At 36.6% G+C, this 27,046-nt stretch overlaps 1 protein-coding gene across 1 annotated transcript; it reads left to right on the top strand.

Annotated features, from left to right (window-relative positions):
- The first annotated feature begins 19,362 nt into the window (after window positions 1–19,362).
- LOC113732528 (phosphatidylinositol 4-phosphate 5-kinase 4-like) lies at window positions 19,363–26,150 on the top strand. The gene is made up of 8 exons (XM_027258352.2): window positions 19,363–21,267; window positions 22,304–22,471; window positions 23,135–23,300; window positions 23,512–23,628; window positions 23,715–23,908; window positions 24,741–24,886; window positions 24,966–25,038; window positions 25,376–26,150. The coding sequence occupies exons 1-8, from the start codon at window positions 20,078–20,080 to the stop codon at window positions 25,656–25,658; spliced, it is 2,337 nt and encodes a 778-aa protein (XP_027114153.1). The 5' UTR covers window positions 19,363–20,077; the 3' UTR covers window positions 25,659–26,150.
- Window positions 26,151–27,046: the final 896 nt, after the last annotated feature.

Consider the following 27,046-nt stretch of genomic DNA (forward strand, 5'->3'; position numbering starts at 1 on the left):
ATACATTTCTTTCAGGTTCCCATCTTTATTATTTCTTCTGTTGCTGAAGAGTTAGTTGCTTTTTTAAATGTTATACCTGAATGGTTATGCAAGCAGCAGCAGGACAAGGTATTTTAGTTCAATATATGTTTTGAAAACTGATTATATTCATCTACAGAACAATCAAATTGTGTTTTACCTCCCACACTCTATTTATCTGTGCAGCTTTATTCTAGTCAACCACTATTTACTTTCATGGATTTCTTAAATGAGAAGCGGCTCTTTTTGTTCCCTGTACTTCATTCACTTGAGTTATTGTAAGATACTTTTCTTTAGATGCTTAAAGCAGTATCTATGTTGGAAATATTGAAGTTTAGTTGTCAAATCAAAACATCTTGGAGTTCTTTCAATAAGATACTCTGCAAGGATGAGCTTCATGTTTTAATTAGGATGGCACTATTGGAGCTGCCCTTACTCAAACCTCTTTTACAGATTGAACCTGATGTTCATTTTCTCCAACATTGGTGTGGTGATAAAAATTCTTTACTTGTAATGGAGGTGTAGCTTCAATTTCTTAGGCATCTAACCTTTTGTTATTGATTTGTCAAGTAGGATCGTTGCGTAATCTGATTTTTTCCCCTTCTTTCTGAATGATATGTAGGAAGGATTCAATGCAAATTTGATTTTCTTGCCTTTCAAGTCAATGGCAATAAAAGTCCTTTAGTGCTCGTTTCTTTTTGGAACGAAGTAGGGAATACTTTATTTGATTGTGTTGCTTAACTAAAGGATAAACCATCTCTTGCACTTCAAGTCCTTGATTTTCCCCCTATATTTATTGATCAGAAGTTTTGCATTGGTAGTTCAGCTGCAGAATAGATGATCTTAATGTTTGTTTGGTTGAATAAGAGGCATTTTCAGATGAACATAAATGGAAGTACTTAAATTTCTATTTTGAATAGCAAAATTGGAACTTCAGGTTGTGTGACAGCCCCACCTCACCCTAAGGCGAACCAAAGGGTTCGGCGGACGGCCTGCCCAGCTCTCGTTAGGACTACGGAGTCCATTATGTATAGTCTAAAACATTCCGGAAGGTATTAGCGCGCTCAAACGGAACAAAACTATGAAATGAAAACGGAATATCGGAGCCGCACATGAACAGTGCCAATCACATTTATACATGTAAGGTTCCCAACTTACAACCCAAAAGATAGTGTTAAAACAAAATACATTTAGGTTTTCCACCCATCAAGGAGCTATACAAAAGTATATTAAACTAGCTCAACTCGGCTTCAAAATCACAGTTCCAAAAAGGTGTTCACATTCCTGTAAAGAAAACTGTGACGCCCCCGCTTCTCCCAAGGGCGGACCCTAGGGTATCGGCGGAACGCCTGCCTAACTCGCGCCAGGACTCAAAATTTTAAAACAAAATATTAACGATATGAGCCAAAAGAGCACTATTCACAATATATAAAATCCCCAAAAGAGTATTTACATCCTCGAAAGGAGCTATCGAGACTACTATAGAATTCCACACCACTAACCAAAAGCAAAAGTAGACCCGAAGACAGGTTCTTATACAAATCACTAAAATAAGGATAAACACCTTAACTATCGAACTATTACAAGCACACCTAACTATACTAGTGAATGTGCCAAGGAGTTCCCCGCATCGTCTCCTGCTAAGGAAAACAAAGGAAACGGGGTAAGCTATATGCTTAGTAAGTAAACAGGGGTAAACACGTAAACTTCACATTAAAATAAACAACTATTTCACAAAATGCCAAGTCAAGTGCAAAAGTAACAACACAAAAGAAGGATACAGGTTAGCTCCAAAGCCAAGTCGTTTGCCATGCGTGACCTCCTGCCGACCCTCCGTCGACCACATATAAGGGTCCGTAGAACTCCACTTGTACTCCCACCTAACACCTTATCACCCTCACTAGCCAGTCACCTCACAAACTTGCTCGAGCGAACGAAATCACAAACTTGAGCTTGAGTCACAAGCTCGGGTCACAAACTTGGTTCACCACTTGAACCTACAAACTTGGTGACCTCAGACTAGGTTGGACTGGTTTCGACCAAACCCCCGCCGGCTCGAATAGTCCATCCAGGTCTTGAGATCGGGCCCACAACTTCAACATTTTTCACGAACTCACGAAAGTCACCCCGAACTCCAAGCTCAAGGGGTTCAAACCCAAAATAATTCATTTAGACATGTCATGTATGAATATGCACGTAAATTAGGGTTTAGGTCGAGTGCGATGAAGTACACCCTCGCCTAGGTACCCTTTCATTCACCTTAAACACATAAGCAAGTTATATACAAAATGGCCCGAATACTTACTCAAAACACAAAAGTAGTACAAGAGCAGAAATCACTTCGTGCGTGTTAGCTAGTAGTAGGCCCCACCAGCTCCGCCTAGCTCACCACGGTCTGAAATAGAAGATTGCATCACATTATATCACAAACGGCCACTAACATACCCAAAACAAGTAAAACGACAAAATCGGCACATGCAAGTGCGGAAACGGCAAAATGGACACACTCGCGCGCGCGGAACGACAAACGGAAACGGCCAAATCTGCCACCTCAAACCGTTTTGATCAAAAGTTAGGCTAGGAATATCAGATCAAGGTGGGTGAGACACCGTTTCGAAGCTACGAGGAAGGGCTACAACTTTTATTTAAACATCTCAACCCAGATCTCAATAGGTATTGGTCAAAAATGCACAAAATAGTTCCAGCCATTTCATTTCGGTTTACCAAATAGGCCCTTTTTGAAAGACCGTAACTCATGGCTCAGAAATCAGAATCAAGAAATTCCAGAGGCGTTAGAAAGCTCATCCATAAGGCTATAACTTTCGTGTTTGGACTAAAAGTTGAATCAATACAGAGCATGGAGGAAAACGGGTCTAAACATTCCTGTCAGAACTGTCCAAATTCGAAGGCAGTTCTGACAACCGATCTTGTTTTGGTCATAACTGAAGCTACGAGACTCGGATTTGGATGAACTTTATACCGTTTCGAAGCTAAGACCAATATCTACATTTCTTATGAAGAGGTAATCACCCAGTTCGTACATTATCAAAACGGACAGAACATGGTCAGAGGCTAAAACAAGAAACGCGGCAGAATTCTGAGTTTAGAATAGATGCGACTATTTTGGCCATAACTCAGGCTACATAGATTTGTTTGACCTGAAATTTTGTAGCACCACAAGGACTTCAAAAGCTACAACTTTCATGTTTTGAGAAAACTCTGAATCAATATGTAGTATCAAGAAAAACGGAGCTCAAGTTCAGGTGCTGGCTGCCCTGTTTACCCGGATTTGCCGGTTTTGCTCGCCGCAAACGCATGGTCCGTTCTATGATTCTCATGCAAATTTTCTAACCAATTTCATACCAAAGAAACACATATATACCAGCTTCTAAATGACCTACCAAAGGTCCGAAATTTTCCTTCTAAGACACTACAACTTGCCCAAAACTAACCATAATCCCTAACCTAACTTTATTTGCATCACTAAACTTAATCTAACAACCTACTAACCAAACCCTAACTCACTAAACATTAGCCAAGCTAAACCAACCTAAGGAAGCCTAGGGTTTCTTAACCCAAATCAGTTTTTACCATTCACTCACCAAACCAATGAAGCCAATCATCAAACACAACCACTACAAGTTCAATAACACAAGATTAGAACTAACTAGAATGTTTATCATGAAACCCCTAATTCTTTCTTATCTTGACCGAAATTCCAGCAGCAATAAATCACTAAAATTAACCATTAAACTACTCAATAATCATCACACAACCCATAAAAATGCATAATCACCACAAAAGTCACTTTCATAGCTTCAAGATTAAAATCCCAAAATTTAACTTTCAAAAGAGGTGATTTACCTTCAAACAAGCTTTGTAGTTGATCAACCTTCAACAATCAAGTACCCAAGTTAATCCCTTAAGCTCCAACAACAAAATGGAAGGCTAGAAGATGAAGAACTTGAAGGAACTTTTTCTCTTTTCTTTCCTCCTTGGTTCGGCTCCTTTCTCTCTCTCTTTTTAGTTTTATTTTGTTTTTTTTTTCTTATGATAATCTTGCAATCCTATGATCTATATAAGATGGTCAAAGTGTAAGAAGATATTTTCTCTCTCCACCAATCACATAAAAGCTCACATTTTGCTCTCAAGCCCTTACACCTTCAACTTTGCATTTGATCAACTCTTGCCCTCAAACATTTGGAACTCTTTCAATTAACTCCATAGGTCATAACTGAATCTAGTCCAAAACATGTAATCACACTTAATTGCTTCACTAATCACCTTCCTATCTTAATCACCTATACTTAAACATACTTTATCCCACATAAAAGCAATTAAATAACAACCTTTTTGTCAAGGGTGAAATTAGGGTTTTAAACCCAACTTAAACTTCTAATACATCATAACACTAAAGGTTTTGCTAGCTTAGGGTTTTCTAACTTTTAAACTCACTTAACCTATATAAAATGGATCAAATCCTATACTTAACTATACTAAAACACACACTAACATAACTAACTTTAATCACCACTCGAACTGATAATTAATACAAAAACTAGGGTTTCAATCCTAACCCCAACTTAGGATTTTCGAAGTAGTCCCAAAACCAAATGTTACCGCACAAATAATGAATAAAACCTAATATCAAACTTAAGAACGGATTGGGGCCTCACAAAAACAAAGGCAACAGAAAGGGGTGAGCTTACGCTCAATGAGGTACCAAACATATAGGGGTAAAATCATGGCCTTTCACGTTTAATCAATCAGATACATATACCAGATATAAAGGAAAGCATTTAGACATAGTGATTCAAAGGGAAAGGATACAAGTGTCTCTCAGGAGCCAGATTTCCATTTGCAGTACTTGATCCGAACCCGTTGACTCTCCATCAACGTAAATAGAACCAACATATCCGTAGACCCCACTTTACACTAATTTCCGTCCACCAAACATACCCCTACTGGGCCCGAACTCCATTCAGGAACAGTAATGGTAATACTCGAGTATACCGGAATCAAGAGTCTCAATACCCAAAGATTCCCAAAACAGACTACCGTGGTTCGTTATCTAATCGACCAGGCCCTTGCCGGTCCAACTTGAGTAACTAGCCACAGGTGTTGAGCTCAGAGGTCACAGAAAGGTCGTTGGATATCAGTCTCCAAACGACGTCCGAACAGACTCAGATACAGTTAACAGATTCTACACAGTAAATAGGCATATGGACAGTCAAGAGAACGAGTGTGATAAAGTACACCCTCGTCTCAAACAGAATAAACAGATAGTGCAGTCATTTAAATCACAGATTGCAGGGGCAGAAACCAAGTTAAACAGCAAATGAGGGGAGTGGTACACTCACCGGTTCAAGTACAGATACTTCAAAAGTTTTCACTTCAAACTGGCTTTAATCACCAAGAAACCCTAAAATCATCAAAGTAAAACAATTGAAGGTTTCACATCCAAAATCGAGTAAACGGAATGCACAAGTGAGGCTCGACTACATGTCGTACGTCTTTCCAGGTTAAGTATTAGTACAAAAGTATAAAATATGACTTTTGAGCAAAACGATAACAGATGGTCCTAGGGTTACAAACAACCCCCAAAACCCTTCATTTGTACTAAGATCAACTCAATTGAAGGAATCGCGTAGTTCTAAAATTTTGGGCAGCATGCCCTCTGTATTTACCTATTTTCCCAGCCACTTATGGTTTCATTATTTTTCTCAATCAATCCCAAAGTCATACGCAATATAAATTCATCACAACAGCCGTTCAATAGGCTCAAAGTCATTCAAGTACAAGATTTAGTTAGGAAAAATGACCAGAAATGAGCTTTAAGCTAGGAAACCAAAAAGGCAGATTCACCGCTACTTAGCGTATCGGACCTAACCGATACTACGCTTATTGGATTGAAGTGCAAGTTATACAATTTTGAAGCTAAGACAGAGGGCTATATCTTTGATGAAGACTACTTAGTCCAATTCTCATCCTAACTAGGTCAAATTTATCAAAACAACCTCAGATTTTCCAGTTCGAAGCTCACTGTGAAATTCAACTAGGAGTCCTGATTCATTCAATCATATCTGAGCACACACAACTCCGATTCAGGTAATTCCAAAGCCATTTGAAAGATAAGATACAAGGCTATAATTCTTAAGAAGACATAGACAACCAAATCAGTAGTATTCCCAGTCAAACTAACCAATTACAGAAGCTGATTATCAGTTTCGGACAGAAACAGGGCAGCAGGGGTATTTCAGTCTTTTCACAGGTTACGTTCCTCTGATTGGACTGAAATTTTGCAGAAAACTATAAAACATCATTCTCTACAACTTTCATGTTTTACACTAAGGCCAATTCAGCCTCTAACTAGGAGAAACAGTACCGGGCAGAATGGGAAAAAAAATGAAAACCCTAATCTGGAATTTTCCGCACAAAGTGGAAATTTTCCGCAATTCGCTACAATTTACGTACTATGGCTTCATTCTAGACTATCCCAAGCCATCATCCATGGCCACACAATATTAAACATATAAAAACAGAAAAATCATGAATAAATAAAAAAATTCACCAATCTCAACTAAAAGTCATGGAATTGCCCACAAAATCTCCTCTTAGACTACTTCAAGCCATTAATTACACATCATTAAGAAGAAAAGAGAGGTTCCTTAGCTACTCACCTTGCAACTTAAGAGAAGGGCCAACCAAGCACTACTTTCTTCCAAACCACTTCACCAACAACCTTAATTCTACCTTGCAATTGATTTTTATGGAGAAATTTGGAGTTTTATCGGTTAACTTGTAAGATTGAGCAAGATTGGAATGAAGAAAGTTGAAGGGTTTTCTTTCTTTTCTCTCCAAAGAGTTCGGCCAAGAGGATGCAAAATGTGATGAATTTTTGATCAATTGGTAAAGTGGTGAATAGTGGTCAAATGCAAGATTGAATCTCCAAGTGACACTTGTCACTCTCATTAATGCATGGCTATCCTTTTGTCTCTCCAACTCTCATCCATTGGGTAACCTCTAATTATCTCTTAACACCTGCTAAAATAAATCCGGTATCCAAAACTTAACCTAACTGGTCGAATTTTACCGAACTTACCGCACTAGTGGGTCCTACATCCGGTATACGCTCTTAATTTCTCAAAAACTAACCGATACTAGAAAAATCATTTAAAAACTATATTTACTCATAAAAATTATTTTTAAAATTTTCCGAATAAAGAAAATGTGAAAAAACGTGCAATTAAAAGAAAATAAAACCTAAAAATTAAGAAAATTGCGGGTCCTCACAGGTTGGCTGAAGATTTGCCTCAACTTCATGTTTCATGAATGCTTCCATTTTGCATTATCACATATATCAAAGGGTTCATTTCCCTGATTATTGAATTACATGTCTGATTTGTATTTCTTTTCAATTTCGGGAAAGCAAAATTTTACTCAAATTGTTGAAGCCTAAATATGTGCTGGTAAACTCAAGACCTTTATTTGCTCTCTATTTTCTTTTGCTTCACGCGTGCCTAATAAATCTTTTTCTAGCATTTTGACTATTGTAATTTTCCTGCTGGAGACAGTTCCTTGAGAAATTGAAGCAGGACAAAAGCTTTGTGAATCAGTCATTTTTAGTCATTTACGACCTTGAAAATGATGCTATTTGGTTTTTGAATGAGGCTGGCATAAAAAAATGACTCTTTATGCTTTAATAAGTTATTTTTATCTAACCTATCTGCTTATCGGTTAAAATTTTGGAATCTTGCCTTACTTTTAGATTGTAGAAAGCTGTATTGCTTCGCAGTTGGAAATTGCATCGTCAACATGTAATTGTTGATTAAATATTTGAAACAAATATTTGAAACAAAGTTCACTACTGAAATTAAGGATGCTACACATTTTGCTAAACTAGCCTCTTATGTTGAAGAGGTTACAATGGTTTGCTTCATCCATACTTTTAATTTGGAAAATCCAAGGACAAAAAGACAGTGAAGAACAATACTATCAAACCATACACTGCTAAGGTTGGTGGTCAAATTTTGATAGCAATCCCAAATGAAGATCACGAAAGATGTTCCCAAATTTCATATCAGTGCTCAGGATCCTTTATGATGGCGTCCTCCTAAAGAACCTGATGAAATTTATGTAAATGCAAGTTAGCAATCTAATTAGTGGGTAGTCAGTATTTCAATTTATAGTTGTCTAGGGTATAGCACTACTAGAAGGTTTATGACTGCCTCCTGAGTTACTTGGCAATGGGGAAAGAAGAAAAGATGTTAATATTGAACCAGTGATTCTCAGTTTCTAAACTCTTTGTTATTTTACTCAGATGATGAATTTGTATGCTTAATTCTCCTTTCTCCCTTTTATTAGTCTTCTAATTTTCTTTAAACAATTTACTTCTTACAGATTCAAATGATTGTTGCTCTCACCTCCATTAGTTATTAGTATATATAATGGAACCAATCATTATATATTTTTTTCCCTTTTTGGCTTTGGATTCTTGAAAGTGTATATACAAACTGTGTTATGATCCATTACTTAATCCAAAATTCATGGGGTCATGATACACAGTAGTATTATGACTAGAAGCAGCTAACTTTGGACCATATGATACATAGTAGTATTATGACTAGAAGCAACTAACTTTGGACCATAATTCAATAGAGTTTTTTCACTTTTTAAAAATAATTTTGATATCTTTGCTTAACTTTGGACCATAATTCAATAAAGTGGTTTACTTACTATTTACTACTTTTTACGATGATTTTTCATAACATTAAAGAAGAAAGCTACATTTGACAAAGCAGATTAAAGCTCACAAGTTTTTATTCATTTGTTCTTTTCTCATAGCTTCCTTCCTGGTCATTTCCATAAAATAGGGAACACAAAGTGTGCAGCTTCTCCTTTTCCTGTTGCTTGGTGAACTCTTGTCTGCATTGCTCTTCTATTTAGTTACTTATTCAGTTATTTGTTGGCTTTGTAATATGCTTCTTTGCATGAATGTTTAATGCTTCATTTTTGTATCTTTCATCTCATTATTCTGCAACTCAGATTTCCAGACTGTTTACTAGCAATGAGTACATCCTAATAGGCATGCACAGCCTACCTCTACTAGTCTTTTTACAAGTTCCACAGGCAAGAGTAGAGGGTTAAAAGTTGACTAATTTAATAATTTGGGAACCATCCAGATTTTTTGCTCTAGTTGTTAAAGAAATATTTTTGTACAATAGATGACAATCACAAGTTGACATGAACATCTTGTGGACGCTATTCTATTGAAGTACTTGGGACATTTTTATAATCCCGTCTTGTATGTAGTTTCGTTTCCCCTATTGCATTTTATTATTTATTTTAAATTTGAAATTGCCTTACTTTTTTTTTTTTTTTGTCTACGTAAGAGGTATCCGGGCTGCGGGTAAGCCGGACCCAACTAATCCTCCTATGGCTTAAGAAGAGAGGCCCCTTCTTGAAATTGCCTTACATGCTATTTCAAATTTGAAGTTGAGGTTCGAGGATGAGCTAGAATTGGAGCCTCAATTTCCACTTTCTGTTGCTTTTGATACTGGGCTTTAACTTGAGTTGCAATTGGCACTTATCTGCTTCCCAAAGTTTTTGGAGTTCTTTATGTTGTATCCCGGAACGATTTTGGATCTCTAATTTTTTGCTGCCTCAGGTCTCTGCTGGATTGGTAAGCAAGTTTTGGGTAGATCTGATTTGAGATGTGTTATTTGCCAAACATTGAGCAGTGAGTCGGTGATTTGTGTCCAACAAAAAGCCCCAGAAGACTAGGCAGCTAATGTGAAATTCAGCCCCGTGTTTCAACATTTGTACGGCCTTCTCCATGTTTGCTTTAAACTTTGTAACATTTTATTATAAAAATTAATTATAGAGAATAATTAGAATCAGTAAAAGTTATTCTTTGGGTGATTATGAATTTTTAACTTTTTGATTATTAAAAAATCTATAATCATAATACAAAAACAACTGAAGCATCATAAAAATTGATTATCTAATCAGAATTTAGAATAAGCTAAAGTAATCAAATCATGAGCATGCCCCTATTTTTAAGCATGTAACGTACAAGTCCTGACCTTCTTTATTTCTAAACACTTTCACACCCTCTCTGGAATGTCTTATAGTTGATCAAAGGTTCTTTCTTCCTCAAGAACAAATTTATCAAGAGTTATTTCTTGAATTATTCTATTTTTCCCATTTCAAAAATCCCATTTCTCCTTAAAAATAACACATACCATAAAGGGGGGCTAGTGTAATGTGGAAACAAAGGAAAGGAGTGACGGTAAGTATATCAAATCTCAGGGGTACCATTGCAATTAAATCATAAAAGTTATATGCGTACATTTATTGTTTGAAAAGTTGTTTCTCAAACTTATATACAAACTAATATTTCCTCGCATACTTTGCACATGAATATATTTTTTTAAAGATATAACATTTTTAATATATTAAATTTCTTTGCAAAACTTTGATTGTTAGCATAATATTGACTAAGAAATTATAACGAACTAAATTAAACAATTGCAATACAAAACGTTCATTGCATAAGAAGTAATTAAAAACTTTGAAGATAGTAGGTTATTATTTCAAAATTACGTTGTATTTTTTACCAAGACTGCAACAGTAAGAAGAGGAAATTTTGAATGATGTGTCAAACCAATGCATACTATCATACTCAAACAAAATATACGCTAAAACATGGTCATTTTGATATACCAAATACCAGAGTAGATGCTTAGATACCATATCAGGACCATAATTTGCTCTTTGAAGGTATTCCCGAACATAACACAGCCTCTCTCTCTTGGGCTTTCAAAAGTTCAAGGGACTTTTATCACAAGAACAACTTATAGCAATGCTATGGACATCTAAACAACCACGCAATTATGAGGATCTCTCGGCCATCCCTGGTGAAAATAGAAACTTAATACAAATAATCTAATTTATTACTATGTACTGTCTTTATTTCTAATCCATTATTAGTAGTAATAGAAGAAGACTTAGAAGACGAAGAAGCCATATCTTAAACACGACTAATACTTAGATCTTGATTAATAACAACTTTCTTTTTGGATTTTTCTATATCTTTTTTCACACGTTCCTCCGAGGAAATTACACTAATACGATGATATAACAAATCTATCTTTACTTGCCTACTTACAATACTGTAAGACCACTGATTAAGATATTCGGAGTACTGAACTATTTCAGCTTGGTACCGCTCAATACTTTCATAACATTGGGCTTTAGTGAGCTCAATATATTTATCATATATATGAGGACCTCCAACTATCTGACGAATATGTGCATACCATGCATCAAGACTGTCATAATGGCGTAATATCCAGAAATTTAAAATATCATGCTGTTGAACAATATTAGCAAAGTCAGGAAAATCATTCATATGATTTTGAGAGTAAAGAGTGTTGGATAAGATTTCACCAGGGTTGGCTCTGATACCAAATACCAGAGTAGATGCTTAGATACCATATCAGGACCATAATTTGCTCTTTGAAGGTATTCCCGAACATAACACAGCCTCTCTCTCTTGGGCTTTCAAAAGTTCAAGGGACTTTTATCACAAGAACAACTTATAGCAATGCTATGGACATCTAAACAACCACGCAATTATGAGGATCTCTCGGCCATCCCTGGTGAAAATAGAAACTTAGAATTCCATAAGGATAGAAACAAACTTGGAATTTTATTGATCTTTTCCTCGATGATCCTTTTCCAATGAGAACTGGCCTCTATTTATAGAAATAGAATTTGGCCCTTCAGGATAAACGACCCTTCAGAAAAGTAAACAACAAACGACTCTTCGGAAAAGTAAATAACAAACGACTCTTCGGAAAAGTAAACAACAAACGACTCTTCGGAAAAGTAAATAACAAACGACTCTTCGGAAAAGTAAACAACAAACGACTCTTCGGAAAAGTAAATAACAAACGACTCTTCTACGTGGATTCTTCCATATCAACATCATTCCAGGCCCACTGGTAATCATCATCTGGGGTATCTGATGGTGTGGTAGCTGGATCTGTAATGTTAAGCATTTCTATGTGATGTTGATGTGCTTGTGCATTCTTCCTTCTATTCTCGATGCTTTTCCATTCTGTTCTATTTTTGAATTGGTAGGAAGAAACTGTTGAGGATGATCGAAAATCCTGTGATGATCCTGTGTTATGATAAGGGTCTTGGGAATCTTGCATTACAGTGTCATTCATTTTGTCCTGATACTCTTTCTTTGCTCGTTTGATTCTGGTCCAATGAGGATGACTTGAGTGGTAGTTCCATGATCCATAGTGACCAGGCCATATTTCAGGAGGAATGCACCTGTTTTCCTGAAATATGTATCTCTGTGCTTCCTCATACTCATCATCAAGGTCTAAAATAGTATGATCCATTTCTTTATAAATTACTGCACTTGGACAGGATTGGACTTGGTTATTTTGCAAATTGCAAGGTCTATGGAAATGGAAAATAACATATTTAGACTGAGTTGAAAATAATCCAGACCAATATGTTAATGGTCGAAACCATTGCAGGAAAACTTGAAGGTTTGGATTTAATGGCTGATTAAAGAAAGGTGATTGAAATTCCATAAGAATATGATATTGATGGCAAAGACACCAAAAATACCATAATAATGATTTTGGAAAATCATCATGTCTGGCAATGAAAATTTGACAGAACGGATATTCAGGATTAGTTCCAAAGGGATTTAAGATTGATCCTCCATATGAACTGAATATTTCAAATTCATATTGATTTCGGATTCTTTCAATATCTTCTTTTTCCCATGGATGAGGAATTTGGTGAATATCTGGGGGTTCAGAACAAACAGGTGAGAACATGAAACAAGGTTGGTCTTGTTGGGGCAAAGGTTCTTTCCTTGAGAAGAAATCAGCAACAATGTTCTTTTTCCCTTTTATGTTTTTGACATCAAAAGAATATTGGGAAAACCATGCTGACCATCTAAGTAACTGAGGATTAGGGACAGTATTTTGTTTAAAGTGCAGCATTTTAGGAAATGACCCCATATCCATTTCAACCAAGAAATGATGGGATATAAGGAAAAAAGAGAATTTCTTTATACCATTCTTGACTGCAAGGATTTCTTTGAATGTGGAATGATAATGTTGTTCGGAAACTTTGAATTTTCCACTAGCAAATCCACAACAATGCTTTGTTCCCTGTTCATCTTCTTCAAGTAGTACAGCTCCCCAATATTTATCACTGGCATCTGTTTGTAAGATCTTTTTCCCATCTGATGGAATATGAAGTGTAGGAAGATCTTGGAGTGCCTTCTTGAGGATTTGGATTGCTTGGGTTTGTGAAACACCCCATGGTGGAGGTTTCTTTTTAAGCATTTTAGTCAAAGGACTAATATGCTTGGAAGCTTTGGGAAGAAATTCACGGACATAGTTAACAACACCAAGAAATTGTTGGACCTGGGTTTTTGAAAGATTTTCTTCAGGGAAATCCTTAATGGATTGTCCAACATGTTGTTCAGGAGTGCATTTCCCTTTAGCAATTTTCATGCCTAGGAATGAAATTTCTTGCTGAGCTAAAAACATTTTCTTTTCAGAAAGCATGATCCCGTATTGCTTAACAAGATGATGAAAATCTTTAAGCAACTCAAGATGTTCTTCAAAATTATTACTGAAAAGAAGAATATCATCAATGTAAACAAGTGCGGAATGTAAGATAGGCTGAAATATCCTTATCATCGCTTTTTGGAAAAGAGAAGGTGCAGTTTTCAGGCCAAAAGGCATCACCTTCCATTGGAAATGATGATTCGGAATACAAAATCCAGTCTTATGCCTATCTTCAGGATGAATTCCCAATTGCCAGAATCCAGATTTTAAATCAAATTTAGAAAACCATTTTGCCTTGGATATCTGGGAAAAAATAGTAAATCTGTTGGGAATCGGGAATTTATCATCAAGCAGGAAAATATTAAGAGGCTGGTAATTAATTACCAATCTCATTTTTCCTCTTACCTGTTCAGATCTTTTGTTGACATAAAATGCTTGGCATGCCCATTGAGAATGAGAAATCTCAATTAGTTCAAACTTCAAAAGCTCTTGGCATTCCTGTTCTGCAAGCTTTGTGTCATTGGGATTCATTCCAGAATGACTAGCTTTTGTGGGATTGATATCCTCATTTTTCTTAAAATGAAGTCGGATAAAAAACTCAGAATTTTCCCACAAAGGATGATCACACTTTTGTAAAAACTCTTGATGATTTGTTGAGCATGATTCTTGAATGATCTGCTTTTGAAACTGCTGGAGTTGATCCATTGGAACATTTTCTTCTTGTATTAAATACAGCTTTGGGATGTCAATAAAAGGTTTAAAAAACTTTTTTGATTTTATCCCATTTCCTGTAATAAGATACTTGTTTTGTTTGTAAAGATCAAATCCTAATAACAAGTCCTTACCAGTAAAAGTTGCTCCCAGAAATTTTGAACTTACACAGCAATCAGGGAGAAGTTTGAGAGTGATGGCATTTTTTGTGACAAATCTTGTTTCAAAGAGATTTCCATCAGCTCCTCTAAACTTGTTTACTTCTGAAATCCAATATGAGTCTGGTAAGATATCTTTCCTCATAATGGAAGTATGGGCACCTGTATCAAAAAATGCAATAAGAGGGATAGGTTTAGAATATTTATCCAACAAGATATGAATAAGAGTTTGTGGATAAACTTCCTCTTCTTTTTGGTCTTTATTTGCCATAGCAATAGGCCCAATACTTAGGATTTCTTCGGGGACCTGTAAAGCCAATAGAGTAGTGTCAGTAGGCTCCTCTTGTTCAGAAAATTCAGATTCTAAATCAGATATGGAAAAATGAAGTTCATTTTGAATTTCTGAAATTAATTTTACTCCCTTTTGATTCTGGGGACAATTTTTTGCAAAATGTCCAGGCTTTCCACAGATAAAACATTTGTTGCCTTTTGTGCCCCTGAACTTTTTAGACTTTCGTCTGAAATATCTCCATTTCTTTCTGAAGGGTTTTCTTGGAAAATTCTTATAGGTCTTGGTAAAGCTTTTGAACTTTTTGAATCTTCTAGATCCTTTTCTCCTATGGGATGGAGTACAGGCTTGGCACTTTCCCTTGGTTATTAGCTCTGGCTTTTTGCAGGCTTGGTCCAAACAGACATCCCCTTTTAGATATTCTCGAATAACTTTTCTCTTATGACAAAGGTCATCAAGAGATAGGAAAACTGCTTGTTTGATTTGGCCAATGGTGAGATTTAAAACTGATCCATACTTATTATGGATATACATTTCTGCACCATCTGCAAGTGGCTTGGGAAGGGAACTGATAAACGGTTGTTTGAGATTGATATCTGCACCAAGAGAGTAAAATAACTTAATCATCTTTTGAAAATGTCTATTTAGATCGCGTCGATCATAAGATAAACATTTTATTTGAAAAAATTCTTTTCTTTTTGCTTCCTGGAATTCTCGGACATTTCCAAGAAATGTAAGATGGAGAATATGAATATTTTCCAGGAAATCTTGTTTGGTTAAAAAGAGCATTTTATCTGCATCTCCAATGGTTGTCCACCAATCCTTGAGGATTCCAGCCAGATGAGCTGTAAAAATTGATAGAATTTCAAAGTGAGATTCTTCTGTTAAATTTTGGGCAAGCATCCAAGCATGGAATTCATGGAACTTTGCTTCCCACTTTTCTGGTGGAATATCATCAATTGTAAACAGAGGTACTCCCTTTGATTTTGGAAAAGTAGCTCACTGGGTTTGATCAAATGATGTTTCTCCTTCAGCTTCATTGTCATCAGGTTCAACCACTTCTGGTTCTGGATCTGCCATGTGAATCTGAGGAATTGTATCTTCTTCGGATGAGGATTCTGAAGTATCAGCTGTTGAAATCGTGTCATCATCTGAAGAATTAGAAAGACTGCTTTCTTCGGAGCCTGTATCTTTAGAGGAATTATCATGAAATTCAGTATAGGTTGAAATATAGTGAACTGAATCTTCATGAAGTTCATCTAGCACTGTTGACAAGGGATTGTCATACACCCTAGTAACCTCATGTGCTTTCCTTTCCTGTTCAATAGAAAAAGCAGGATTAGTATAAGTACTAAACATTAATGAAGCCGGAGGTTCTTGTTGAGAAGATGACGGCTGTTCTATGGCAGATTGTTTGGCTTTTCTTTCCCTTTCAGCTTCAGCCTTTCTCTGTTCTTTTTCAGCCATTTTCTTTGCTATTTCAGCATCCTTTTGAATTTGTTTATTTCTACGATATTCACGCAAAGTTGCTGCAATATCAAAAGGTTTGGTAACCTGTGGCTGTGGTGTTGAAAAGTAAAGAGATGGTGATGGAGTAGTGACTTCTCCAAAATAGAAAGGTGTCGGCCAACTTTGAAGGGGTATTGCACCATACATGGGACCGACCTTAAAAAGAGGTGTGGAAGACCCTACATCATATGTAGCAACTTGTCCTGTGGTTTTCAGAACATGTAGCTGATTTTGAATAAACTTTGTTTCTTTTTCTTTGTTGAGGATAAAATCAGCTAGAGTGGATGGATCAGAAGGCAAGATATACTTAAGTTCTTGAAGTCTTTTTTCAAAAACTTCAATCATGTGAGAAACCTGAGATTGGTGAGTTGATACAGTGGTATCAATTTGTTCAATCTTATCTTTGGCTTCTGAGATGTTCTTATGAATAGATATAAGGGCAGTGTTTTGAACAAGAGAGTTCTCAGTCTGCCAATTTAGAACATCTTCTGTGGGATTTGGTCGAACAGTTTCTCCACTTGGTAAAACTGTCGAAGAAGCATTTTGGATTTTTGGAGTATGTCTAACACCATTTTTATGGAAAGTTTCCAACTTGGGAAAATCTGCTTTACTAAACATAAAGCATTCTTGAACCTGAAAAGTTGGAACTGGAAGTAATGGTTTAGGTTTACAAGATGGTTTAAGAGTCCATTCCTTTTTGGATTCTTGCGCTTCTTTGTCCAAAATATCAAGACACTTTTGATAATAAGGATGAAGATCCTTTTTTGAATATGAATCAGGTGTCTGAGAATTTTGTGGAATCCAATCAGAAGGAATTTGATAACCATTAAACCGACTTCTTTGAGAGACAAAGGTATCAGTATCTGGGTCTTGTGGATTTAGATCTGGTTTGCAAGGTCGGGGTTCAACATGCTTTGATTTCGATTTTTTCTTACAAGATAAATCTGGTAAGTCAAAACCAAGAATATTCTCAAGTTGACAGGAGTCACAAATGTTGCAAACATCAAAATAGATATGACCTGAAATAGGATCTTGAAACCATGAGACTGGGTATCCTTCATTGTCAAAATATTTGATAATATCTTGACTTCGATGTATTTGCTGAAGGTTCTGAGGATGATCATCATGTATTTCCCATTGTTTCTCAAATTCAGAGGGATAATACATAGGTACCTGTGCACACATAATAGAGGGATGAGATTTGGAAATCAAATCTTTAAAATGAGAATGATCAAATGAAATTGATGTTCTCCCTTCTTTGGTATGAGATATCCTTGAATTTGAAGATTCAAGGGGTTCATTTGCTTGAGCATGCAAATCTTCATAGTCTGTAATCCAGTCATTTGGTAATAACTGGATTAAATCTTGCTTTGAAATTTGCCGGGGAACATGATTACAAGAAGCACCATTCTTCTCATCAACTCTTATTAAAAGAGCATGTTCTCCTCCTGGAATGGCCAGATCAAGGGCATGATTCTGAACACGATAGACCATCTGGTAATGGAGGGTTGCTGCGATGGCGTCTGACACTTGTTCTGCACCAATGATTTGTACCTGTACTTTAAGAGCTTCAAGCAGATGAGGATCTGCTAAGGACATGTTAAAATTTGGGAAAAGGGTGACAAAAACAGTTCCAGCATTTGTATGAAGTTTCTATTGAACCAGAGGTGGTTAATCCCACCTCTATTCCGACTATCAATCCTTATAGTGCTTACGGTAAACAGTCTTTTTCTCCTACTCGTGTTATTAAATCCTTAATAAGATCACATCCAAAAGGAGTAAAAGAATACATTCAAGCATCAAAGGTTGATCAACATCCAATTCCTGCTACCAGGAAAGAACAGTTTATAACTTTGCATATTCCAAATGATTTTCCTATGCAATGGACACAGCAAGGTTATACCCATATACACTTTGGAGCTATCAGGATTTCCCTATCATTTCATGGAAGGAAAGGACTCCCAATAGTTGCTACTTGACCTAAAAGCTTAAGCTGTTAGGGGAGGCCCAGTAACCGTACTTATAGATTAGGGGAGCAGTCACATGAATCCTACTACTCACACGCTTATTGGGCGCTAGTGAGATTCGAACCCCAGACCTTTAACACTTCACCCCTCCACGTTCTGGCTCTGATACCACTTGACCTAAAAGCTTAAGCTGTTAGGGGAGGCCCAGTAACCGTACTTATAGATTAGGGGAGCAGTCACATGAATCCTACTACTCACACGCTTATTGGGCGCTAGTGAGATTCGAACCCCAGACCTTTAACACTCTATTCATTTCAATACTTGTAAACCTTTTCTGTTACTATTTTTATAATTATCACTAATCTGGTTTTTTTTCTTTTTTGGTTTTCTTAATCCATATGGATATATATAGTGAATTTAATTATCAATTTAACCTTTTGCATTCTCATTACCATTTATGAGCTTTTGTCTTTTCATTAATCGTGATTTTCTTCTAAATCGATACCTATGATATACTTAACTTTAATCATCATTAAATAAAAGGACAAAATACATTAATTGGAGATGAAGGAAGTGTTGGTGATTATAGTTTTAAATGGTAGTTTCTAATTTTAATTACCAACATTACTAAGATGTAATGAATTGGAATTGTTCATTTTTTTTTTAAAATTAGTGATTTAGGCACAACAAAAATTAAAGCGAAAAAATACTTACACTCTTTATTGCCAAAATTCATCGTACAATATGAATGATGATGATAATCATAATGATAAGGTCACAAGGGTGATCACATTTCATTTAAAGAAAAAGAGCAACTAATTTGTTTTTGGGGATTGCAGTGCACTGCAAGATCTCGATTCTCAATCATTGGAGTGCTTTACCTTATAATACCCCAAAAAAAAAAAAATTCCATCTGGATATCATTATACTAGTACTATCATGAATAGACATGTCGTACTATCAGTAGATAGTAGATACCCTGTAGTAAACGTCAACTTATACGTGAACAAGGGCTAGTTAAGGGAAGTAAGTAGGATGTCGGTCCAGTTGAGACATAAAAAATGCCAGACACTAAGACATCACAGTCACCATGTCTCTCCTCTTAGTCTCAACCTTCCATATGTTGGGTCTGTCAGTAGATTTAGGAGGCAAACCCGGAGGCAGAGAACTGTTGTTCAGGAAAAAAAGAAAAGGGATATTAAAAAAAAAAGAAAATTGATGAAGAAAAGAAAAAGATTAAAAAAAACAAAAGAAAAAAAAACAAAAGAAGGTATTTCTCAACCAAAAGAAAAAGACACTAATTGGATTATTCCGCTCTTTTGCTTTCCTCTCAATCCAACAGTTCCTGTTTCTCAAAACACTAGACACCCATTTCAGAAAAAGACACGAAAAAGAAAAAGGAAACAATTCCCATTATCAGAAAAATCAATAGAGGAACATCTGAATTCAGGACCACATTGCAGAACTGATTCTTGATTCTGGGGTTTTAGCTGTCGTTCTTCAAATGGATGCAGCCATTGCAGCAAATGGTCCATAAAAGAGAAGATTGTTTTTAATCCTTGATGTTCAGTTTTTGCTGTTATCTTTTTTGGGCAGCACAGAATTCGATTGGTGACTGTTCTGAGGGTGGCTTTTTTGAGGAAGATATGGTTGTTGGTCTCGTATTGAAGGTCACGTCGGTGACAGAAGAGACTGTTTGATCCGTGAAAAGAAGTTGGTTTTGACATAGAAGAGACTGTTTGATCCTTGAAAAGAAGTTGGTTTTGGAGCTGACGAAGAAAGAAAGGAGGGAGGAGGATTGATTTCTGGGGGAGAATGAGCAAAGAACTCCATGGCATTGTGAAGGGTTGGGAATCTAAGGTGAGAAAAGCACAAGCGGCTGCAAAGAAGAAAAGGGCGGGAGTCAGCATTTTTGGAACAATGTCAGTGGCCCATGTTGATGATGATCTAGACAATCCAGGTGAGGTCTATCATGCAGAGAAAGTCTTCTCCAATGGAGATATGTATACTGGGCAGTGGGCTGATAATTGCCCCAATGGCCATGGCAAATATTTGTGGTCAGATGGTTGTATGTATGTTGGCGAATGGGTTAGAGGAAAGACAAATGGTAAAGGAAAGTTTAGCTGGCCTTCAGGTGCTACCTATGAGGGTCAATTCAAGAATGGGTATATGGATGGTGAAGGGACCTACATAGGTTGTTCAAACGACACATACAGAGGTTCTTGGGTATTTAACATGAAACATGGGAGAGGGACAAAGAATTATACCAATGGTGATCATTATGATGGGAATTGGCGCCGCGGCCGGCCTGATGGGCAGGGGAGGTACCAATGGAACAATGGGAATCAGTATATTGGGCAATGGAGGAATGGAAAGATGAATGGCAGTGGTACCATGATTTGGGCAAGCGGGAATAGGTATGATGGTTGTTGGGAGGATGGATTGCCAAAAGGGAATGGGACGTATAGATGGTTGGATGGGAGCTTTTATGTGGGAGTATGGAGTCAGGACCCTAAAGAGATGACTGGGACTTATTATCCTTCAACTTCACAGATAGGTCATTTTGATTGGGATCCTCAGGAGGTGTATATAAATTATTTGAAGGATTGCAGGATTAGTCGAGGTGAGAAGATATCAGTATTTCCTTCACAAAAAATGGTTAATTGGCCCTGTGAAGGAGAATTCTTGCAGAAGCAGCCAACATTGAAGAACTCGAGAGTAAATGTTGCAAGGACAAAGAGAGCATCTGCAGATGGGAGATTAAGCAGTGCAGGTGGCACTAGTTGGGGTTCTGAATCTGATTTCGGGTCTGAAACGAATGGACAAATGGGACGAGGGAGAGAAGATGATGAAGGTTTTGGGAGCTTAAGGTCTGATGATGGAGATACATCAAAAAGAAACAGACATCACCATATCAGAATACAGCCAACAAAAAGGCAAGGAAGGACAATAACAAAAGGCCATAGAAATTATGAACTCATGCTCAATTTGCAGCTTGGAATAAGGTAAATTTGGTTGTCCTTCGGCCCCACACCCTGTTTTCCTGGTGGCTATGAAAGGTGTCCTGTTTCATGCTTTTTTATTTGAATCCATTTTTGCTATCTAGTTGATGTTTCTGTTGTGATAGTTAACAAAAGGATGCTGTTATAATAGAACCTTTTGAAAATTTTAAGGTAATATGGTTTCCAAGCTTCTGCTTTATGGTTTTAGTGATTCTTTAGGCATCGTAATAGTATGGCAAGAGAATGAAAGATTTAATCTCTCACATATTGGCAACCTACAGATAGATTGTCTTAATGTTCAATGTCTTCTCTTTTCATTTTCAGTTGTTCAGTTAGTTCGTGATTGGCACATAGAACTTGGATTGCAACCATCTTATCTGCTTCTCCATTTGGTCTCATTATAATGAAACTTGTTAGAACAATATGAACAGAATGTCTCTCGCCCTAAAATAATTGTATTACAGAAGAAATACTGGTACTGGTTTTGAATTTAGAGTGGAAAATTGTGCTTTGATCACTTATTTGCTCTAACCACACTAGATGATGCTAAAATTGTAGGTGATGCAGAGAAGAAGAATAAAGCCTTTATCTTGTCCCCTTAAAAAGAATACAAACTGAGTCGCAGGACACTTTAGTGACATTAACATTACTTTCTTTCTGCTGGACTTAAACTATCACCAGTTTAAATATGGATTCCTATTTCGAAGAGAGTATATGTAAATTGGTTCTTCTAGTCAAAAAGCATCTTCCTGTAATATCTCCTGGATTTCTGCTATGTATAACGATCTATTATACACTTCCAGCTTACCTCCTATATGGCTGCATTTCTACCCATGTTTTTACAGCAAGATATGGAACTCTTTACTTAAATAAACACAGCTCACCGATAAAGATGTTCTGGGGATGAAAAGTTGGCGACATGAAAGTCGACAATTAATCAAATATATGATGTCATTATGGGCATTGATAATTTTTAAGTAGATCTTTATCTCTTTTCCCTTGTGTACATGCTTATACCTGATATATGATGTCATTATAGGCATTCAGTGGGCAGGCCTGCTCCTGCCCAATCACTTGATCTAAGAACTACAGCATTTGACACAAGGGAAAAGCTTTGGACTAAATTTCCTCCAGAAGGATCAAAATATACACCACCACATCAATCTTGTGATTTTAGATGGAAGGATTACTGCCCATTGGTTTTCAGGTGAGCTCTTGGTAAGTTTGTTTTGAATCTAGATGCTCTGACATCATGATTTTACGTTTCAACTTCCAGTCTTTAGTACGGCCTCTAACAAGAAAGTAAAGCTGTGGGATGATGGCAACTGTTTCATAGAAATCATGAAAGGCCCACAATCATATTTTTGTTTTCCTTAAGTTGGGTATTTCTACTGGAAAGGCTCAACTGTATTTTCCCTTTACTTGATTGCTATTATGTGCCGGATTTGGTTGACAAAGATGTTCTAAATTCTCTGTTGTTTTATATGTCATTTACTTTTGAATTGGAATTCCTATGCATCCTCAAACCTCTTCAGTTTCTGTACTTTAAAATTCCAAAAGATAAAAGTGTCACTCAAGTATTTAAAGATATCCTCTGGGTTCACTGCACTTCTGATTGAGTTTCCAAGGAGCTTTATGAGGTCTTATTTTAGAAAGAGAAACAAATTTTTAATTATTGAGATTTATTTTACAGATATTTCAACTCATGACATCCATAACTTATCTGACTTTGAATCCTTTGGAAAAGCATACAAAGGTGATAGAGAACTGGAGAGGTGGTGGGAGAGAAATACTTAGTCATTTTTTTGGTCATAGTGCAGTAGCGTTTTCACTGACTTCCAAGCATGATTAGAGCCAAATCTACTTGCAGGACTCTGAGGAAGCTATTTAAGGTGGATCCAGCAGATTACATGATATCTATTTGTGGAAATGATGCTCTGCGGGAGCTCTCTTCCCCTGGAAAAAGTGGAAGCTTTTTTTACCTTACCAATGATGACAAGTACATGATAAAGACCATGAAGAAGGCAGAAGTAAAAGTGAGTTCATTTTTCTGCTTCAAATATGGAAAACACAAATACTTTGTTTTTCTTAATTTGTTGGCATCACTTTTGTGTCTTTGTTTACCAGTATCAGATCATACCTTTTATGGGAAAATTTATTGTGACATTGTGAAAAGTAATCACGAGCTTTTAGATTTAAGATGATTGTAAATAGCAGCTTAGTCTTAGTTGACAACTGCTGAAACAGGTACTTTTAAGGATGCTTCCAGCTTATTACAATCATGTTCGAGCCTTTGAGAACACCCTAATTGCAAAGTTCTATGGCCTGCATTGCGTAAAGTTAACTGGATCTGCACAGAAGAAGGTAATCTTCAGGTGTTGTCAATGCTAATATCTGGTGTGAACAACAAACTCCTATGCTTTCGGTTACACAGTGGATTTAATGTGCAGGTGCGGTTTGTCATAATGGGGAATTTGTTCTGCACAGAGTATGCAATTCACCGGCGTTTTGACTTGAAAGGTTCTTCCCATGGCCGCTTAACTGATAAACCTGAATCTGAAATTGATTCAACAACTACCCTCAAAGACCTTGATCTTAACTTCATCTTTCGACTGCAGAAGATCTGGTTCCAAGAGTTCTGCAGGTGATCATTTTCTATTCTTACACTGTGTTGCTAAACTAACAGTAATGTAAGAGAATTTTCTATTTAGGAAAAGTCATGACAGTTTTAAGAGTGAAAGATATACAAATCCAGTTTCATATGACTTACCTACATCAATAAGGAAAAGATTTATATTAAAAATAATAATTTTTTCCACATGTCTTACCTACATTAGGAAAGGAATGAATGATAAAATTCAAGTTGAATACTTTCTGATTGAGATTCTTGTAAATTTTCAAGGCGAATACTCTCTGTTTGATTATTTAAACTTGAACCCTGTTCATGCAGAACTATTAATGACTTTGGTGCGTAAAGATTTGATTCTTGTAATTTGAGAACTATTGCAGATCTGTCTAAGGGGACACTGTAAAACATCTCAAAAACCATCAAATGGGATTCTGAACTAGAGAATGGTTTACTCTTGCATATATTATGAGTATGTCCAATCGTGTACTATACATAAACAGCTGAAGTACTGGATGTGGGATAAAAAAGTTTGCTTACTGTGATAATTAGCTCTGTATCATTCCAAAAGCACCATATGAACTGTTTCATCAGTTTCAAGACATTACATTTGTTGGATTTTGGGGAACTGTGGTTACAAGCAGTTTACCTTTAGACCTGTTTTGGTGCAAGAATTTGACACTCCAATTTAGTAAGTGCATATAAATCTGTTTATTGCAGACAAGGTTTACATGATGATTGTTTTGATATAGGCAGAGATGCATTTGCAGAGTGAACATTCGGCTAATAAATGCTACTAAATACACATTAGATTTATTTGATTGCATCAGCTGCAGTTTCTTTTATGCAGGCAAGTGGACAGGGACTGTGATTTTCTTGAGCAGGAGAGAATCATGGATTACAGTCTTTTAGTAGGTGTCCACTTTCGAGAAGTTTCACAATCTGGGGAGCCACTGACATGTGAGGCTCGAAGTTCTAGAGCAGGGAATACTCCTGGTAAATGTCCAACTTTCATATGAAAACTTCTTCGTTTTTGAAGACTTTCTGTAAGCTGTATGCTTGAATTTGCTTGCAGGAGACCTAAATGGTGAAGGAGCAACTCCTCGGCTTTCCAAGGCAGACATGGATCTGCTTTTTGATCCTTCTAGGTAAAACATTCTGACAAAGCGAACCGCAGTCTTTTCAGCTTAGTTTATTTTGTCATGTCGACTTAAGTTCTAATCCATCGGATTAATCCCCTATATCATGCTTTTCCTCTTTGTCTTAATTCTTCTCTTCACATTCACAGCATTTTATTCTGCTTATAAGTGTGTCTATCTCTGTAGTTTTGGTTTTTTGAGTTCGACTTTATATGTAAAACTCTAGTGGTCTGTTCAACCATCATTAAGCTTCAGTAATTAGTTTCGTTGTCCATGCCTTCCTTTCTGGTTCATAAGCAGTAAGATCCTTTACTGAACAATAATCGTGTACTGACTTGCTTGGCAGGTGTGCATCCATTAGATTAGGCATTAGTATGCCAGCACGTGCTGAGGCAACAGTCAGAAAAAACGATTTTGAGTTGATTGGAGAACCTACAGGAGAATTCTATGACATCGTACTCATTTTTGGTATCATAGATATACTACAAGATTATGACATTAGCAAGAAGCTTGAGCATGCATACAAATCAATCCAATTTGATCCTACTTCAATCTCAGCTGTTGACCCCAGACAATATTCAAGACGCTTCCGTGACTTTGTATTCAAAGCATTCACAGAAGACAGCTAAGGCTATATGCAGTACTTCACTATCTTCTACTAACTCCAGGTAGACGTCCTTGAATGGCCAGAAACTGATCAGATAAGCATGCCATCCAGCAAAAGTTTCCAAGAGTTTGGCCTTAAAAGCAATTGCCATCCACAGATGGACAATGGCTGTCGCAGTCCCATTTTGCAGTAATTTTGCCTTCATAAACTTCTCTTCCTTTTGTTTATAGTTAAAGGTGTCAATACATCAAGGTACATAGAATAGCATTTCAAGCAGGGGTACTCAGCAAGCCTGAGTGCGATTGTAAATGAAGATGAAGCCGAGTTAGGAGGGGTTTTTTGGTACTCAAATTCTTTTTGTCCTTGAGGGTGATTAGCTCAGGGATCTCAGGGCTGTATAATATTGTATACAAAAAAAAAAAAGAAGAAATAGGAATGGTATTCTTCATATGAAGCAAAATACAGTCGTTCTCATGTAAATATCCTCCAAAAGACTACTGATTTGATTATTTCATGATGGATGTTTGTCCTGACTGTGTATCGTATTTAAAAAGCTAGAATTGCAAAACTACTAAAGAGTCCTGCGTCGGATTGCCGAACTGCTTCACGCTATTGTATCTAATATACAAAATGTGTTTGCTCCTGGAGTGGTTGGAGAAGAACCAAGCAAAATGGGACATTGCTCTTGAATGGAGCTGCAGCCACCAGTTGTTTGGCAAAATGTTCTGTTTTGCTTTGTAAGAGCAGGTTATAGTGATGACCGCCATTTTACACAAGTGTAAATTTTCTAAGTTTCTTCAACAAAATCTTACGGTTTTATGCAAAAATAAAATAAAAATAAAAATAAAGAGATTTGTTTGGACAACATGGTTTCTTTCTAGAAACAAACAGTGGCAACAGAAGCCACAACTCCTCCTTGTCTCCTCCATATTTAATAAATTAGTAATATGTTTGTGGCCAATTTTGGGAATCGAAGAGAATTTTAATGGCTGATACCATAAAACCTTGAAGGAAAGGACTCATCAACCAGGAAAAACCTCCAGCTCAGCCGAGTTAGGGGCTAGGCAAACAATTCCCAGATTTGCCAGTGAATTTTCTCGCGAGTGCTAGAAATGTATCTATGAAAGTAAAAAATATGTGCACACTTGCTGCTTTTGTATTTAGAGTAAAATTAAAGTCATTTAACACATTTTTTTATTTTGTTGAATATTTTTTATGTACAAATGTAGATTGCAAGAATACATGTCTTAGGCTATATGAGTCAATTGTTTTATTCTTTATTTTCGTATAAAGACAGATGAACTCGTAGACGTATTTTTGATGCTCGTAGATCTTTCTCTGCATGTTGCATTTTTACACCTAGAAGTTGCAAAGCTGAAATTTCAAACCTGCTCTGTGAATCTTCGAGAA

The sequence above is a fragment of the Coffea arabica genome, chromosome 2e (genome assembly GCF_036785885.1).
Source record: "Coffea arabica cultivar ET-39 chromosome 2e, Coffea Arabica ET-39 HiFi, whole genome shotgun sequence".
Lineage (NCBI taxonomy): Eukaryota > Viridiplantae > Streptophyta > Magnoliopsida > Gentianales > Rubiaceae > Coffea > Coffea arabica.